The sequence below is a fragment of the Anopheles coustani genome, chromosome 3 (assembly GCF_943734705.1).
Source record: "Anopheles coustani chromosome 3, idAnoCousDA_361_x.2, whole genome shotgun sequence".
Taxonomy (NCBI): Eukaryota; Metazoa; Arthropoda; class Insecta; order Diptera; family Culicidae; genus Anopheles; species Anopheles coustani.
The window spans coordinates 63495620-63515416 of record NC_071288.1 but is presented as its reverse complement, the minus strand read 5'-3'; the positions used below and the strand labels follow the sequence as shown (position 1 = coordinate 63515416).

General features: G+C 40.1%; 1 protein-coding gene across 1 annotated transcript; it reads right to left on the bottom strand.

Annotated features, from left to right (window-relative positions):
- Positions 1-2501: 2501 nt before the first annotated feature.
- LOC131260207 (fibulin-1-like) lies at positions 2502-17913 on the bottom strand. Its single transcript, XM_058261889.1, has 15 exons — positions 17828-17913; positions 11427-11683; positions 11174-11339; positions 10860-11022; positions 9718-9914; positions 8177-8279; positions 7998-8062; positions 7643-7771; positions 6709-6849; positions 6345-6599; positions 5628-5765; positions 4606-5118; positions 3619-3748; positions 3278-3514; positions 2502-2846 (listed from the first exon to the last, which is right to left on the bottom strand). Exons 1-15 carry the CDS (start codon positions 17892-17894, stop codon positions 2684-2686), a joined length of 2724 nt encoding a protein of 907 aa, XP_058117872.1. The 5' UTR covers positions 17895-17913; the 3' UTR covers positions 2502-2683.
- Positions 17914-19797: the final 1884 nt, after the last annotated feature.

The window sequence follows — 19797 nt, the reverse complement described above, 5'->3', positions numbered from 1 at the left end:
CAGACACTAATTTCAACTCCAATCCATCAACGATGGAGAAACGTGCGCCATTGACCGACTCACCGTGCCACGCAGTGCCGGTGTAAAGAGTCAATTAGGTTTTAATGTTTCAACCCATTAATCCAAACTTCATTAGTTCAAGTTTGTCGGACAGGTAAAACTTATTTAGCTGGTTAAAGATTAACAAGAAAACTCATTACAATCATCCGCAGCCGTAGGCAAAATTTAAATGGGGGAAAATTCCTTCTTCGGTTAGTTGCCTCAGGACAAAGTAATTTTATCGAAGATTATAAAAATCATCCAACCATTTATGTTGACTTTAGTAAAGCGCTGGTAAGCCGAAAAAAACTTGAAAAACTCAACAATGATACGTCAAAAATAAAAACCCGGTTCAAATGCAGCTTCAAGATCTCGAAGAAAAATTTTAAATCGTTATGAAAACGTACTAGAGCCTGGATCCAATCACGTTGCAGATTGAACAAGGATGCACCCATCGTTACCGGTACCCGACGATTTTGTCCGTTGACGAGAATGACGCCCAGATAAACTAATTACATCCGGTAAGCGGTGGAAGCGTGAGTGTAAATAGTTTAATGGTGGTGACGAGCATGATGATGATGATGTTTATGATTAAGATTGTGTAAGTGATGATGATGCAGATGCAATTTGCTTCCCAACTGATTTTTTTCTGTCCCTTCTGGTCCTATTAGATTGGTTATAACGATTTTCTTCTTCGACAATTTAATTTAAGTTCACTCAACATTATTTTGCAATCTATACTGAAGATACAAATATTAAAGAAACCGAGTAAATTCAAGAGAGTTTGCTGAACTCCCAAATGTAAGTGGGTTATTTCGTAATCTCTGCAGATTAATGTGTGTCCATGTCCACATGTCCATACTATTCATCATCATGATTATTTTATTAAATACCATAACCATCCACTTCAAGAATCATTTGAAAGGTTTGTGGCAACAAACAATGTTTTGATCAAAAGATCCCAAGACGTTACTAAAAGCCTTGTGAATTATAAACGTTACATTTGCTGAACTTATTCTTTTTGATCGAAACGGTAAAAAGATTTTTAAGATCTTCGAAGGATTTTCTAGAAATAATGCGTCATAGATTTGTTACCAAATACAAGGAATTGAACGCAATGCTTAAAAGTACAAGCAATCCGTAAAATAACACACACATCTAAAAGTGTCTGATGATCTGTAATTTGCCATTGCCTTATAATATAGTTCAGCAAAATACCATGGCGTGCCCCTTTATAAGTTGACAGTGCTGGAGGAGAAGAATCAACGATCCAACTGCGACCTAAAAAAAAGCTGCTACAGCAGTGGCAACGTATTTTCATCCGCCGAGCGGACGGAAACAATTTAGGAAATGAAAGAGGAGATTATTTTATCTTCGTAAGTTTATCAAATCAAATATAAATTTTCTGGATGTCACATTTTGTCACCTCGCGTCGCTGCCAGTCCATTCACTCCATGGCTTTCCTCAGTTTTCTATGACGTACGGACAAAAAACGTCTTCTTCTGGAGATACCCCAATGCTTGGCACAGTGGATGTTCTCCGGGCCACTTGAGCTCCACTACCACTCTCAGTGGACAAGTATCCACAGAAGGAACGCTTGCGGTTGGTAACACTAGGAAGGATGCTTTATACGGCGCGGCCACGCTTGCCGAAAGCTTATTTATGATTTTCTTCCCTTTCTGTTAAATTTAATTACGTTACGCCGGTTTGCTCCGACTCCCATCACATTCGCAGGATGTTCGTTGGGAGCACGGATTTACCAAGGGTTTTTGCCTGCCCGGCAGACCCTGAGAAGGACTGATTTCTTCAACTGCAACTCAGGGATAGTGCCTAATGGAGCTGAAAATTTCCTTCGCCAAATGTTGTCGTTCGCGGCTCACTTATTGTCAAGTCTTCGGGTATACGAGCAGGGTTTTGTGGCTCCGTTCCTTGGCTCGTTCCTTGGGTCGTTTGAACCCCCTCAGCCAAAGGATTAACCGAAACCAGGGATTTTTTGTTTTGTTTCGGGGATTTTGGCACCCTGCTACAAAAAGGGTCACCAGTTAATGTCAGTGCTCAGAGGCTGGTACTAGAGAGCACCAAAGCAGCTGCTGGAACCTTTCACAGCATATATCCAACACCCGGTATCTATGTCTAAGGCCAAGGATTTCAAATGTCCAGTGAATTCAGTGCCTAAGTCTAGCATATCTGTTTGAGAAAAACGTATGACACCGGCTAATGCATCTTAATGCTTGTAATTAAACGTTTTTATGAATACGCGTTTAATGAGAATCATTCTAACTGTGTATTATTTAAAGAGCAAATGAAAAAAGCGCAACTTTCGTTATCCAGAGTTCTAGGACAATTTTATAACAATAGTTTAGTTAATGGCCAATGAAATGGAGGATTTTGAAGATTACACTATTTTAAAAGGAATATTAAAATAGCATATAAATTAAACAAACAACATAGATTCAATGTGATACTTTAGGAGCTAGAACTCATGTGTAATTCACAGTTTATTTATTGCAGTAAATTAACCTACTCAATGTTTCAAGTACATTGTTATACAAAAAGAAAAGCATGCAGTGCATAGTATGATTCTTTTACAAAGCTATGAAAAACCACCGCAGATTTGGGAAGAAATCCAACGGTAAAAACTATTCTAGTACTCATAAGCCGATATCATTAAAAACAGTTTTGCTACGTTCGATCCGTACATTTGGCCGTTCTGGAACACTGTCATCTTCAACTCCAGCTCTATATCCTGTGGTCCTTCGATGCTTCTTTTAAGGTTCAGCTGAGCTTCGTTCGTCTTCTTGTCGAGACTGTAGGGTTGTGAAGAAAAAAAAATTCGTTTATTGAAATACATAACGAACTTTTGGGAACATAACTGGATAAAAAAGGTGGGGTACATTTGGTATATTAGTACAAATTATATTAAATTGGTTAAGACTGGAATTTATGATGAAATTACAATAACTCAAATGATAGCAATATGCAATATAAAATTTTGAACGCACACGTGGTGCGTTATCCTCTTGCTCGAGTAACCGAATAATAAAGACGTGCCATAGAGGACCACAAGACATCTCGTAGCTTCGAATAATCAAATAATAAAGCAAATAATTCTTATTGATTAGAATTAATAATGATTGCATGATTTTTCTTCGAAAGCTCCTCAAAATTAAATGAGTTAGGGTAGAATATTGAATGGATGTTTTGGACAAAAAAAGACTGCACAAACAAAAACACTTACCTGAAGTAGTACATATCCACCTCGCGAACATGCGGAGCCGCATCAACCGACACCAGTTTCAAGTCGAATTCGATCAATTCAAACTGCTGTGGACCGGCAAGGGTGAAAAGGCCGCGGCCCTCCGGTGGCACCGGAATATTGGACACGATTGTCAGGAAATTGTACGAGTACGAGTGCGGCCGCCGAAGACATTCAATATCGCCGACATTACAGTACCGATTGATACGCTCGCAACGGCTAAAAATGAAATGTTCCGGAGCAAAACACGGCACAACAGTGCACAACGGAAAGCGAAACTCAATCAATTATGCGTTGCTGTAAATGCAAATGTTGCTACGTACTTGCGCCGGTCGGCATCGTGGCGGTAGCCGTAAGGACATTCGATGGACGTACAGCGGTAGCTCCCGCCGATGTTGGTACACACGTCGTGGTGCCCATTGCACACCTCCCGCGTCTGGCACTCGTCAATGTCTGTCCGGTGGTGTACGTGAGCGGCATTGCAAAAGGACGCAGAACCAGACCCCGACCGGAAACAGCCATCCCAGAAGCGTTCGAGCAAATAATTGACAAATGAGATCACGCGTTGCAAATGGTGGGAAAAAAAGAAGGAAACCAAAAGAGGCGAAAACATCAGTGGATATATTTGACATTCAACGATCAATAGGGTGCAAAAAAATCGATCGCAACTAAACAAACGCTAGCCATTAGGTACGATTGCTTGGTTATTGCTCTGATTAATGCACGTCACAAATCAGCGATTAGTTAACATTTAATCATTTGGAAAACGAAAAATGGGTAAACTGATCCGTTTAACACAGCCTGTTAAAGGTATATATAAGAGTCAATTAATAAAAGGTTTTTATTTTTTGTTTTTTCAAACAGGTTTTCATACTTCTATACGGTAGCTTCCCAACCTGGTTCGAAATTAATCGAAAGCTCAAGACAGCAGCATATAAGTACTGGTAATAATTTTGCACGCTTGGATGTAAACGTACGATGAAAAAAAAGGTAATTGGAAAACTAAGGATTTAAAGAAAACTGGGAAAACCCAACCCCAAGTGTGAAGCATAATTTAGACAATTTTATATTTGAATTCTAAGATTGGCAGTATAATGAGGATAACATACTCAAAAATTCTGTATTGTTTATAACTGCAATTCACTGAAAACGTATTTAACTCGTCAATTCGAACAACGCAAATGTTTCGTGGAAAGAATATTATACCAGCAGAGAAAACAAATTCAATTCTATTTCAATAATGGCTTTTCAATGTTTTTTTTTTTTGGTTTTACTTTCAATGTATCAGTTTTATATTAACAATCACTCACCGATACAGCTTCTGCCGTCGGATCCGAGCTTGTAACCAGGCGGGCAGCTGCAAGCGTACGAACCCGGGGTGTTTTCGCAGATTCCCACGCACAGGTTGGTCGATTTGTACTCCTCGCACTCGTCCACGTCGTCACAGGTGCGATTGTTGTAGCTCAGCCTGTAGCCCGGGTTGCAGCCGCACCGGTACGAGCCCCAGTAGTTCAGGCAGCGCTGGTGGCACAGCCCCGGTATCTCCTTGCACTCGTCCACGTCCGTGCAAAGCATCTCGTTCGGGCTGTGCTTCTTGAAGCCCTCCGTGCAGTCGCAGCGGTACGAGCCAACCGTGTTGACGCAGTCCGAATTTTGCGGGCAGACCTTCGAGACGTACATGGCGCACTCGTCGATATCCTCGCAGTGCTGGTTTCGCCCGATCATGTGCCCTGGTGGGCAGACACACACGTACCCACCCTGTTTGTTCTTGCACGTCTGGTCGGAAGCACAGTGGGCCTCGCCGGTGGCGCACTCATCGATATCTGCAGAATCAAACGGCAGCGAAACGGGCGGTTCAATCTTACGTACTAAGTGTAACACCTCGTTAACGACGTGGTGCAAAATAAATGCCAACATCGCCAGAGGGCTTCATAAAACTGACAAAAAAGTCCTAAAGAATGCCCAATATAGCGGATAGAAACTAATGTCCTTGCATTCTACTTTCTTTGATATGGTTTCTAGTTACATGAATTGCTTGTGGCTTCTCCATTTTTTAATACTCCTTGGAGGTTTAATACAATCTGATCTGATGCAATATGTGTTGTTGTCAAAGATGAACATTTTCTTATGATTAAGGGATTGAGTTCCATTTAGTATGGAAAAAAGAGCACTTGAGAGGTTTGTGATTGTATGTCACATGTTTTAGATAAGACATTATATAAATCGTAAATTCTTTTGACTCTACGAGGTAGCCGAAGGAAATGATATCTTCTATATTAAAGGAAACTTAAATTTTTCACAATATCCAGCCAAGATTCCGAAAATAACTCACCTAAACACTCCGTTGCATCGTCGTTAGCCCGGAATCCTACTGGGCAGGTGAGAAGGTCCCGGCACCGGTACGAACCGTTGGTATTAATGCACTGCTGATGTCTATGGCATCTTCCCGTACCAGCACACTCATCGATATCTGCATTTGGAACCGTACCCCGTTACCGCGACGATTAAGAAAATAGTTGGCAAAAATAAAAGTATAATTATAAATCGAACAAATAATTGTTTAAAAATGTACCAACGACGTTACGGATTTATTGCTAACAGTGCCCGTCAAAGTTTTTGCAGCATTCCATAGGATGAGAAAAAAGTTATACCAATTTTATCACCTTTATCCGTCTCACAGCTTTAGCATATGCTGCCCATATGATATAATAAAACATATTGTACTTTATTAGTAGTTTCATTTCAGTAGTAATGCACGGGAAGGCTTATATCGGATAATTTGTTAAAAGGAAATCGATTTACATATTTGAGCAGCATTTTTTAATCGATAAATAAACTGATGAAAGTCTGCTGAATATGTTCTAACGAAAAATCACATATTTTAACGTGTACTGGAATCAACAATAGTGAAATAAATGTGAGTGACTTGAAACATTTAATTTTAGCTACTTTTTCTGGTTTATGCAATAGAACATGAATATCGAGATGCTCAACTGGCAAACAATTATGAAACATATAGAATTATATACAAGAACATTACACTACATACCGACACACGCGCCCAGGGTGTTTCGCTCGAAACCGATGCCGCAAGGCGGAAGGTACGGCTGGTACGAGGAGTACCGAGCCCGGTAAGGCTGGGCGGTGGTAGAGGTGGTCGTACTGGTTGACGTCGATGTGCTGGTGAAGCCATGCGCCGGAGGCTGGTACTTGGATCGTTGGCGACACCGGAAGGAGCCCTTGGTGTTGAAGCATTCGAACGGGGGTCGGCAGTTGTGGCGCCCGAGGGCACACTCGTCGTCGTCTGGGAAATGGAAAAATCACGCACGCAGAAACCATTTACTCCGTTGCGAAACAAAAGGCAATGCCCCATCGAATATCGAATTGATTTTATCTGCTCGTGTTCTACCTACCATCACAATGTCCTGTTTCCGCGTTAAGCGTGTATCCTGTGCCACAGCTCTGTAGGCGGATGCAGGTGTATGATCCAATCGTGTTGTCACAACGTTGCGTGTCCAGACACTCATGGGCATTTACCTGGCACTCGTTAATGTCTGTTCGGTAAACGCAGGAAGGAAAAATTATTAACTATCAGCTATGTCTTTTCTTTCAATTTGTAATACTTTTAATCCGGCCAATCCACCACTTTTCCTGGAAATCTTTTCACATTATTTTCAACACTGTTACGCCGTTCCAAATTTTAAACCATCAATCAGCAAACTATTGAATTTCGCTATGTAAACTAAATGTATGCCTTTACATATATTTAGTAAACATGCCTATTTATCACTGACAAAGTTTTAAAAGCAAAAGGCTTAGTTGAGGGTGAGTAAGTTGAGATTTTGTGAATTGGTTTGTTTTTTCTATATTTAAGATCATAAATCAGATAAAAATAAAATTAAATTCCATTAAAATTTTAATGATGAAAGAATTTCGGGATTAGGCCTTATTTTGGGTTTTATCGAAATTACATAAACCTTCAAGGATTACTTTCAATGCTTTTGCAATGAGAACAAAAAGCAACACCGCAAACTTATAGAATATAAACCTATTCTTTTTATAACAATTTTTCGAAAAGTTATCTAATAACTACTGGTACGAATTGAATTTGGGTAGCTACTTTAAGGATTTCGTAAATTGCTCAATAATGTAAATATATTATTTTTGGCACCATTTGTAAATATACAGCATACGACGAGTTTAAAGCCCAGGAAAGCACGTTTGATCAAAGCTTCCATTGAAGAAATCGATATAGATAATTGAGTTCATCCGTACATGCTAAGGACATAATATTCTGAATGATAAAATGGAACATGACGATGTAAAACAGGGAGTCTCCATCCTTACCAACACACGCGTTTGTCACGGCATCCAAGATGAATCCAATTTTACAATCACACCTGAATCCACCGATCTCATTCGTGCACACCTGATTACTGTCGCAAGCGTTCCTATCGGCGGCACACTCATCGATATCTGAAAGAACCAGTGTGTAGGAGAGGAATAAACGAGGTTGAAGTGTAACAGAGTGTTTACTAAACATAAAAATAGAAGAAAAAAATGCAGCCCTCATCCATCCATGAGCGGTTTTGCACACTGAAACGGTCCATCAACGACGATGCTTGCCAATAGAAGATAGCTTCATCTAGATCAAACTCGTCGGCACTTGTACTCTGAAGAGGCAGTTCAATCAGAAGCTTACCAACGCACTGATCATTATGTCGCCTGAAGCCTGGAGTACACGCTTCAGTCTTCCTTCTTGGTGTACTGCGGGACAGGAAGAGTAAAGTAAGATGAAAGAAATTGTAGCCAACCTGAATAGTTTGCGAACATACACATACGAGTTATCGTACATGGCTTTAAGATTAAAACAGCACATACGTTTGATAATTCGGTACCACAGCTATACACTCGTAAGATCCTTCGATGTTGACGCATTGGTATCCCTGATCGCAAGCTCCTTCTTCATCGCATTCGTTGACATCTGATGTTGGCAATGGTTGATGAAAGAAGTCAAATCAACAAAGAGGTATTAATGCTAGTAGAAATCGCAATGGAAAACGCATCCTTTCCGACTTAATTGGAACAATCTCCATTAACTTGAAGGCATTCCCGTTGCTAATAGAATGGTGAAGGCACTTATGTTATTTGTTTAAATACCCTTCTCTCTTTGTACAGCTACTACCCACACTACCTGAGTTACTAAAAGCTATAATTGCAATTAAGATTAATTAATAGTAGTAATTTTTGTGGAATGGACTGAATAATAAACGTCATGATGAATGAACTCTTGGATGATGCTAAATAAAAGAAGATGAATATGACGATTCTTACATTTGTCCAAGGATTTAATAAAAAACGCAAAAAGTTTATTCAAAGTAAGGATTGTTTTTTACATTTTATGAAACAGTAAATCTGATGAGATTGTCTTATAACTGTTAAAAGGCTTTTGTGTAAGAAGCGAACAATACTAGTTAAATTTGTATAAAAAAGATGTAATAAATGCGTAATGCGTTTTATTAATTAATTGAATGACTTGATAAGTTCAATCCAGACGCCAAAACAAAAGAGTTGTATATTTTCTTAGAAAAATAGTAATTCAAAACTGTAAGGAAGACTAAAACCTTCAACACATAGTTCTTGAGAACGAAAACTAGCATTTTCATTTCAGCACGGGCTCAACATATCTCATCATCAAGCGAAAGACTCTATCGTATCCAAGTGCTTACATTATGAACTCAAGACTTAGACTTTACTTTCAACACCTCTACGCTATAAGGGACAGATGTGATGGTGCTAGGATAAAAAGTAAGTAATTCTCGACTATGTTGTCCTACTAGGTTGAGTAAAATCCGATTCTATGAGGGTGCGCTTGAGCGAACTCAAATATTGGATGAAATCGGCATGGCTGAGTGAGGAAACTGCATGTATGGAGTTAGGTATTATAAGCTTCACTTTTTTAAGAGTATAGAATGTAAAAGCTGGCAAACCTTGGCACACACTCAAGCTCACGTTGTAAGCAAAGCCCGGTTGACACATGGTGACCGCCTTCGGCAGGCAGGTATAGTTGCCGCGTCCGTTCAGACAATGCTCCTTTTCCCTGTCGCAAGCGTCAAGCAGCTCTAAGCATTCGTTAACATCTAGGCAGGTCGGAAAGTGGCCCCAAGCGAGAATGTGCACGGCCCGGCAACGAAGCGAAGGCAGAGCGTTAAGAGTTTTTCCAAGCACGCACACACATACACACAAACATTCACACACTCTTCACGAGGCGGTAAGCATCCGAATGTCACTTTCCGGCAGCGCGCAAACTACCGGAAAGTCTTGGAAGAAGATATTTTTCTCGCATGCTCCTCGAGGGGGTCATCCAGCTGCGGACCTGCGGCAAACGCCGGCTAGCAATGGAGTAGCGAAGAAATCCTTACCTTCACATTTGCCGTCCCTCGGCTGATATCCTGGCTCGCAAGCGATATCCGGGAGGATAATATCCACGCACTGGTAGCCGCCACGTGAGTTTCGACAAATCTGACGTACGGCGTCGCAGGTGGCCTCACCCGTTTCGCACTCGTTCACGTCCTCGCACTCATCCGTACGTGCATTTCGCTGGAAACCTTTCTCGCAGCTGGAAGTGGTGCAATTTTTCTTCTAGTGAAAATGTGCATGCAGATAATCTAACTCGAGTAGAGGATTCTGTTTGACATTACGGGTGGATTAATAACCCATTTTCTGGGCATACAGGCAGTAAGTCTAAGTTGAAATTAGAAACGATCAACTATAAGTCGACGTGTATGTATGTGTATGTTTATGTGATGGCCTGTGCATCGGATCAAAAATTTCGAATAAATTCTATACATTTTCCATTTTATAATTCTGCTCTATTACACGGCCTTTAACGAATATTAATTGATTTTGTTTTTTTATGATGTGGCAAGACATTTCCTAGTGGGACAAGGTCTCTCGCCGCAGAGAGTCCAAGAGACGATATGTTTATAGATCTCATCAACAACATAATATGATAGGTAATTCACATTCACATTCATTTTTCATTATGATTATATTTAGAAAATGATTATACTAAATTAAGCAATCTTTATAGTTTTTTAAAGACCCCTTTCTGTGAGATCATTATAGCTTGCCAACCCTCCAGCATTCCTATTGGAAACTACACTTTTAATACTGTTTCATCGACAAATATCATGCTTTTCTTCTTCTTTATCAATGTTAAATCGCTGTCATGTGGTAATTTGATTTTTCATGGTCACACAATACATTTGTTGTCGCTCTTAAATGTTCAAGTTAAAATTAATCATTAACGACTGCGATGAGACAAATAATTTAATATCGGTGGATATTTTGTCGCTTTTAGGCCTAGACTCTGGGGCCCCTTTAAGCTCGGGGCTCCCTGCGCCCGCTCAATCCACTCATAAGTAGATCCGGCTCTGGTTAAAGCAGATGCTAGCAGAATATAACTTATCGCGTTTTTTTTTTTTTGTATGAGCAAACACTTGACAATTCAAAACAAAAATTTAATTTAATAGCTTTTACAAACATTTTGATTCATACTTACATAGTTTGCTGTGCAGTTTCATTATCCTCATCCGTAACTGGAACACACGTTTTCTTGTCATCCAGTAGCTCGAATCCCGGGTGGCACTTGCACACATACGAACCTCCCTCAATGTTTTCGCACACATGCGAGCAGATCGTCGGAAATTGGTCGCACAGGCCCTCTAATTTGAAACAAATCAAAAAGGTAACATGCATGCTGTAAGGTGTCAGCGTACCCGCTCAGCGAAGAAGCGAACGCGTGCAACGGCGGTCCGACAATGGTATGCAACAACAATAATAACAACAACAACAAGCAACGTTGAAACAACTCACGCTCATCATGGCCTCCGAGGAGTATGATTTCACCTTCTGTTTTGATGTCGTTGCAGCACGCATCATAGATCTCGTCCCAGGGGCTGCCGAAGGAGAACGGTTCCACCGAGCACTTGTTTGCACTAGAGCCGACCACGAGCCCGATTTTGCATGCCTCACAGCAATCCTACATCGCAGCCGGCGAGAGGCGTTTGGGTATGAAATTTGATTATGTTAGATTTAGGCTAACCCGGACCCATCCGGTTCAACCTACCGTGTAGAACTCCGATCCCGAATGGTCGCCCTTCAGGGAGCAGCTGAGTCCTTGCCGGGCGGCAATCTGGCCGGCCGTGCACTGGTAGATCTTATGCTGCTTCGAGCAGCATATCTCGATGGTCGAGAGGCACAGACCGTGCAATCCAGCCGGTACCAGCTCCAGAGATTTGTTGTAGGTCGAGCAGAGCCGGTTCTGTGTGCCCCACTCTTCGCCGTCCTGACAGCAGAGCGACAGTATCTGTTCAATGGCGATAGCTGTAGATAGAAATAAATAAATGTATTATTTTAGTTCGCCAAATAGACAAAACGCCACCATTCGTAAAATACTGATATTGGTAAAATAATCTCCGTGTTTTTCGGTAGCCGCTTAAGCATGGGCGAAAAGGAAACTCCATAAAAATGAAAACCGGGTTAAGGAATATTCTATAAAAACTGAGTACCTATCAGCATGCGAGTAATAAGTGGAACCCCATCATTCAACAATGTTGTTTTTATGTATGTGCTGGTGTGATTACCGAAAATAAAACACAAAACTAACCAGGCGACAAACCTTCAAATGGCAAAACTATGCACTACTTTCCTCCCCATACATGGTAGGAGAGTATGCAATAAAACCTTCCTTTTCAATTACGGCTACTGAAGAAAATAATAAAACCGGCATAACAAAACCGAACCTAGCACTTCGATTATAGGGAGGAAAAATGTCACCAGGTGATCGCAAACACGGAACTAGAGAAACCGCACCGTGAATCAATTTTCTCACCTTCCATTGCGGGCCACATTTATAACCCAAAACGTTTCCAAAAACCGGACGACACTGGGGAGGTGTTACAGATTCAGGGGCATATTTGGAAGGTGCACATTTTCCGCCTGTCTTTGTTAGCCATAAATAGTGCAACGGTGCTAGTAGGTTCTTCAGTTTTATGTATCTATTACCAAAGTGGTGGCACTCGGAAGAAGAATTGCATTTTTGCAGCTTTTGCTCTACCGTACGGGTTACGATGTAAGCCCTGGGAATACGATATGCTCGATTCCATTCTCTGCGCAGAGACGAGCACGACGAGACAAAAAAAGTGCTCGCTCCATAACTTCCTTCGTACGTCGCTACAAAGAGCGGGCATTTTCTGCATCGAGAATGTTCACACTTGATCCGGATCAATAGTAATTATAATGGAAATGGCTTTCATCTTACGCTGGTCCGTGTGCTAGTCGCTCGGTAATGAAATGAATAGAATAAATGTGGAATGCCAAAGAAATATAACCATGCAATCGATATCCACTTTCGGAAAAGTGTTAAAGAGTACTTTCACGTCGTGTAGAGCTAAAATAATTAAACTCAAGTCCACACATGAACCTTGCGAGGGCTGTGCTACATAGTTCTAAAAATGGATCCATATGTATGATGCATATCTAGAAAAATATTATGCAATTTAATCAACATTTTTACGGATAGAGCATGATCAACTTTTTAAATGATAGGAACAAAGTATTAATCATTTTTTTTAAAAGGGTTTCATAATCACAAAGAAGGTTAGAAAGTTAAGCATCGACTGCTTAATCGACTATTTAAAGTTGAGTATGTTTCTATTATCATAATTTTTTTTTTAATTTCCCAAATTTCGCATCAAACAGTGGATTAATGATGAAGCTTTTGAAAAAAGCCCTAATAAAAATAAGTTAAGTCGGTTGAGAGTACTTTTATGGAATTACGGCAGAAAACTACATTCTCTTCACGCCGTTTATTGGCCTCGCATTCAGAAAAAAAACCAATCAACAACATATTTAATTAGCAATAAATAATATATCACCCCAAAATAAAACGAAAAACGAGCAACTTTTCACTACGGAAGAAAAAATGCTATTTTCGTGGTGCTGAGATGCAAACCGAGTTTATAATATTTTGTAGTTTTTTTTTTTCTTTACTGCTAGGGTACGATAAAAAGATAGAAGACCATGTCATGGAAACTGGCAAACGCAGTTTTATTCCGTTGTATACTGCTTATTACCTCAGCAGCAAGCGGTTTCAGCAGTTATGGCCATTTATTCTGCAGTCGATTATGGCTGCAACATTTAAAACAATAAATGCCCACGTTGAATTTTACGAAATATTTAAAATAGATTAAAATATCATGGATGATAAGAATTCATTCAAACTTTTGAAGCAAAAAAAAACATGAAAGCATTCAAATTAAAATCAAGAATATAATATTTAAACTTGTTGTAAATTCAATTGTTAATATCTTACAAGTAATTATATAAAACATACTATGAGTTCGAATCCCAACTGAGACCGGACCCTCCCCTGTACGAGAGGACAGACTATCCACGTACAACAGGGAAACAAGTTTCGTAAGCCCTTAACGGGCAGGCATAACCAACAAGGTCGTTTACGCCAAGAAGAAGATACTATGAGAAGAAGGACTGTATCAATAGATTACTAAAATCAGCAGCAATGAATGTTAACGAATATGTTTTGGATGTTAAGAGTTTTAATTTTTTTATCATCTATGTTTGGTGAGTGCGGTAACTTTCAGACATTTTGTTGATTTTGGTCGGAATCTATAAGTTTAAACAGTACAAACTATTATATGCACAAGTTTGACTGTGTAGTTTAAGAATTACAAAAAAATGCTGCAAAAAATCATCAGCTTCCACTATTTGTATTGTTTTGTTGAAAAAGTTAATTCATGCCATTTACAACCTTTTTCACCTCGCGGATTTAATTAACAAAACTGAAAGTAAAGAGATCTAGCGAGTGAGACTAGTCTAGTAATAAATGAAAAGTTTCGCCCATTACAACATAACAAAAGTCACTTTAAGAGCTCAATATGACCCATGATGATGCTCCAAAAAGTATGATGATGATAGCCCACCTGCACACCCCCTGTACACCCCCTGCACAAGATTGAGATGAGACAAATTATCTTTAAGATATATAGCATTGAAAAAAAAAATTATCATACATTTCTTGTAACTCAAAATAACATTTTTCGAATGGATGAGTTGAGAATCACACTGCAAAGTCCTCGTAAGGATGACAGGTTGCCCGCCTGTAGAGATCAACTAAAAAATCAAAAGTATCAAAAGTGTATTTGGCATCTGTGTTTTTTCATCATAACAAAAGGTGTAGAACAAAACGTAATACAACCGTTCATGTGAGTAAAATATGAATAGCAACGCGTGGACAAAAATCTGATTGATCCGCAATTTATTCATTCCCAAAATAGTAATCAGTAGCAATTAATTGGTCTTTCAGGATAGGTATTTTTTTCTCGATACGACAATGTACCAAACATTTCGTTCATAATTTGCACGGCGGTTTGAATCCGGTAGTGATTATTTAGTAATTTAAAGCAAAAAAAAACTGTTTCCTTACCATTTGCTCAGTGACCTTCACACTCTGCTCATTAGTGAGCTCGCGGTTTTGTGACATACGTTTATTATTTAAAAAATGAAATCAATTATTCATAACTCTTTTGACATGCGCCCATGCAGGCAACATATTGCCGTCGCAAGCATTGCCTTACGGTAGCGATGTAACAGTGGTGAGAAATTTTTACGCATTGGTTTTACGTGGTCCAATCACACCAAAAAATTGTGACGATAATCACACCTATTATTATTCAACAAAATAAACGGCCAAAGTTTATAACATTTTTGTTGCAAAACAAACTGCGCTTCTCTAGCACTCCAAGTGATTTAAATGAAGGTAAATCCTTAATGATTAATTTTATATTTTTTCAATTATTTTTAACTTATTGTAATTTATTTTATTTGACAAAATTTTTGGAAGAATAAGAAGAATGCTCAATGATAATCAGTTTATCTCTCCGGTACTATTTATTTTGCTTCATACGCATTAGACCAACGTGCTCACTTATATTATGTTAAGGAATCACTTTTAACATTAAGCGGCTGTCGCTGCTGAAATGAATATAAAATACCAAGTATATTATTTAACATACTATTCGGTTAAACGGATTCAAAATATATTTGTAATAATTTTGTGATATAACCTCTTTCATTTCCTTGCATCCATTTAAAGGGAAAAGGATGTTTTTCACGTATATGAGGTGACTGGTTCGTCATCCCTGCCCAGCGTTGCATATTATACCGGTTATTTCGCTGTCCCCCATGTCACCGATCAATCTGCACTATGCTTCCCTTTCAAAGGCCGTGAATTGATTACTGACATTATTCCCAACGTGTGCACTAAAACGCCGGAAAGTGTCGCTAACGCTGTGCCCGACTTTTCAGCGAAAGTTATTCGAACACGCCTTACACTACGCTAACGTTCCTTCCCCCACACTCGCAAGATATGCTTGCCGTTTGCAGCAGCTCGCTTGTATGCGAATTCCATCTCACCATGCGAGCTTTACAGCACGCCACGCGGTGTGCCACATTACATTCGTGCCAAAAATTGAATTAAACCAGCTGATATGGCGCACAGCGGTGCGTTTAGAACAAGTAATATTTAAACTACACTACACATGCACACACACAGCTTTGGTACACATACACGGTTCTGTTTCGGGGGCCGGGTGCTCTGTGGTTGACGTAAAAGGTAGTCACGTACCCACAACCATGTGCACATTACCACAATCGAGTCTCACTTCCGGAACCGAGGTTATGTTTCACCGGTAATAAAAAGCTTTTAAGCTGCAGAGTGCAAACGGCGGTAACCGGTTCTGCTGCAAACATCAGGCAACATCTTGCAGGATCGGAAGGTTCTGATAGACCCCTGAGACGAAGTTATACCATACTCCGATGCAACGATCGAAAGCGTGACAGGAGCGAAGCAGCGGGAACTCCGGCTACATGTGTTACAAAGCCTCGGGGCGGTGGCACAGCTGCACCTACCTGGAGGCGGCTGTTGAAATGAATAATTAAATCCTTACCATAAATAATTTGCCGCTGTGTTTTTCAATTACCGATTTCTAAGTCAATAAACGTAACGATATGAAACGATTTCAGTTTGTAGTATTACGTCATGCTGGCGGGCGAAATTACTCGACCGGCTTCTCTCTCTCACTCTATCTACGCCTGCCAGAGTTCGTGCCAACCCGCCCGGTTGTGCTCGATAGGCTTTGCTGTACGAAGGTACAGAAATTAATCACGTTCTGTATTGTTTTACATGGGATGCTGTAATCTGGACCGTGTGTACCATGGAGATACGAGCAACGAGTCGTTCAACGCAGACATTTCCCACCCGGGTCGTAGGATTCAGTAGCACGTTGGTTGAATTTCTTTATGTCTACAGTGCGTAGCTGTTCGATTAAGCTGGCTATTTATAAAAATAGGCTTACTAAAGTAAATTAATCTTAAAATGCTGTTGTAATCAAGATCTATTGATATAGAGCTCGCCAATATGGCGGTGGCCGTGCGTGCAATTCACTATTAAGAAGCTCCGTACAATGTCATACATAAAATCAATTTCAACTTTATTCTGTTTCGTAACAATTTCATAAACAAACTGAACAAAAAGGTACCAAATTGGTTAGTTCAATGTGAAAATATAAAAGAATATTGGAGAACATATTTCAACACGAATCTTTATGGAGATGAAAAAAGTTGATTATAGCAAGAACGAGCCACTATAACAAATTGAAAATAAATCGCTCATCCGTGTCAGTGAAGCCTCATCGGTTTCTAGAGTTAAAAAATCTTTAGCACCTCATTTTGATGATCAAACAGAAAGCTTTCTATATAACGTAAAATAGCGTCGATATCATTAAGACTGTGAATGATACAATAGTAATAAGCTAGACAAATGAGTGAAATAAACTTTAATATAAAACTGATTTTTTTTTTTTTTGATAATGCTCAACACCGTAAACTTGCATTAAATTACAATTACATTGAATAAATGAAAATAAAAGTAATTAAGACATCACACATTTTAATAAAACTTCCAAGAGATTTGAAAGACATCTAACAATATTGTCGGGAAATTATTTTCTATAGAAATATGTCTTGGTTACTCGAATTCATCGTATTGTGTGAAGAAAATCAAACTAATTTAAGTAAGATGCTTGGATTCAACCAACAGCATCCATATCGTAAATAACTGCAATAATCAACAAGCGGGTTATGAATATCGTGGCAACACGATTAACTATGATAACGAAGATAGCGGGCTAGTTCTTTTTGTTTAGGTAGATTTAAGTTCCTCTAGTGCCGTTGCCTGCGCGATAAGAGTCACTTGTTTAATCGTGTGCTGTAGCAGAGAATTATAACATCTTGTGAGGGTAGATGCATCCCGAGGAATGCAAATTTAAGCCGTGTGCACGAGCTCTTTCGGGCCTGTGATTCTCAAACAACATGCTATAGTTTTTTCTTACCAAATGAATCAAACGCTCATTTACAAACAAGAGTTCTACATACATAATGTTTACTAACCTTCTCCATGAGCCGATACGCAAAGCATTGCGATCAGGAGAACCAACGGCAACATTTTTCCATTCATTATAAACCCTTTGATGCCAATCGACTCCTGTTACACGTTTGAAGCACCATGCGGCACACTGATGATACTTTCCTTCTGGTTCGCCGCTTCTACTCAAGTTTACACACTGAAACCCCTATCGTGAACCCTATCAATGGTGACGCGGATGACACTTAACGCAGTAAATTGAATCCACTTTTTCACTGTTTCTATCGCCTTCTCACAGGAGCAGCTGTTTCGAGCTAGAGAGCTCCCTAAAATCGCCTGAGAATAGCACGTGCCTTATCACCCGCTAGGCGAAATACTTGTGCGACACTTCCGATAGACCACTTTGTGTTTGCCCGCTTTCGATTTTGTGTGGATTTTGCCGTCAACACGTTGTCAACGATCCCAACGAAAGTTCAAATGTTACACAACCCAAAGAACGTCCGGTGCCGTAACGGCCTGAAAGCACCAATCAAGCACTAAACGGCGACATAAATGTAACCTAGGAAAAAATATAATCAAAGGAACCAAAATGAAAACGACAACTTACATGATCAACTGTCAACCTCGATCTGTGAAAAACCACTTCAAAAAAGGATTTTTCATTTACTGTTATTTTCTATCACACTGAGTTCAGTAGGAAAATCTTTTCGTTATAGCAGGCCGTCGGTTGGTCACAAAATGGGCAAACTTTTTTGATTCGATAGCTTGTTCTCAACCAACCGTCCCTCCAAGATGGTGCTCGTATCCATCAGGCATCAAAATAACACTGATTGGGGAAAACCGAAATTTGAAAATTGAACCAAAGTTTGCTGATAGTGATAACTGATAAAGTACAAGTTGCAAGAAACAAAAAGGTCTTATAATAGACGTTCTGAGCATGTGTCTTTGCGGTAGTGCGAACTTAAAAAACCACAAACTTGTTCCTACTCCACTCCCAGCAGAAGCCACTTTGAACACTAACTTCCATCGGTGCTTTGATCAGCAATAGAGCTTAGAAACTGGGTACGGATCGCGTGCTTTAAAAGAGCATTTCCAATGCTAAACTGACCCACTACACGCCGGGTCCGATAAGTGAACCGAACGTCTTAAAGGAAAAGCGGCATGCTCGTAGCGAAAGCCCTTTTTCCCGGTCAAGGTTGGTCCACTGACACGCCATTCCACCGTATCCTAGTGCACCTAGTCCTGGTCCTTTGTGCACCCTTGGCCTGCATACGACACATGGTTGGTGCACACTTGCGTCGCACCTTGCAGCGGTGTACGAGTTCCTGCACTTTCTAGTGAAAAGTAATAGATTTATCGTTCCCTCTAAAAGCATTCCGGTCACTTTGAGTGGTTTCCACAACGTTTCAGGCAGAAAAAAAATTCTGCCCGAAGTTGCCACACACTCCAGCTCTTCCCCTTTTCTCTTACTTTCACGGTGCACCATATCCGAACCGTAACTATCCCCCAACGATGGCAACTGTGGACGTGCCTGCATGAAACAGGATGCTACGGGATATGATCCTGCGACTCAGTTTTCTTCTCGCTAAGCCAATTGTTATAGGTTCCTGTTTTGTAACTAATAATTGATTTAGTTCGTTCGTTAGATCGCACAACACGAAACGCACATTGATCCATTCCCTGCTGCTGCTGTCACTAGAGGGAACCTAATTGGAACCGAATATTACGAGGAATCACACGAAACTGCGGCACAACGACTGCCATGCTTCACGGCTCGGATAAAACTGCACCCTTGGTTGGCTGCGGCCCTGTAGGTCAATATATATATGTGCCTCGAACGGAGAAGAGATGTTTGCATTATGATAATGATATGGCAGTGTAAGCTGAACTACCAGCGGATTCTCCATAGCCGGACGCGTACCGGCGTCTGTGGCGTGCTTTTTTCTTTCGTTTCCTCAAGTCCCTTTCAAGAACCAGCAGCAGTAGCAGCAGGAGG

Bases quoted from the DNA above. Each gene is read 5' to 3' on its own strand.
- LOC131260207 (XM_058261889.1), bottom strand. From the start codon at position 17,894: ATGAATGGAAAAATGTTGCCGTTGGTTCTCCTGATCGCAATGCTTTGC. The intron at 11,684-17,827 runs GTTAGTAAACAT...TTCTATCTACAG, and splicing joins CGTATCGGCTCATGGAGAAG to CTATCGCCATTGAACAGATA. The intron at 11,340-11,426 runs GTAGGTTGAACC...GCTGCGATGTAG, and splicing joins CGGGATCGGAGTTCTACACG to GATTGCTGTGAGGCATGCAA.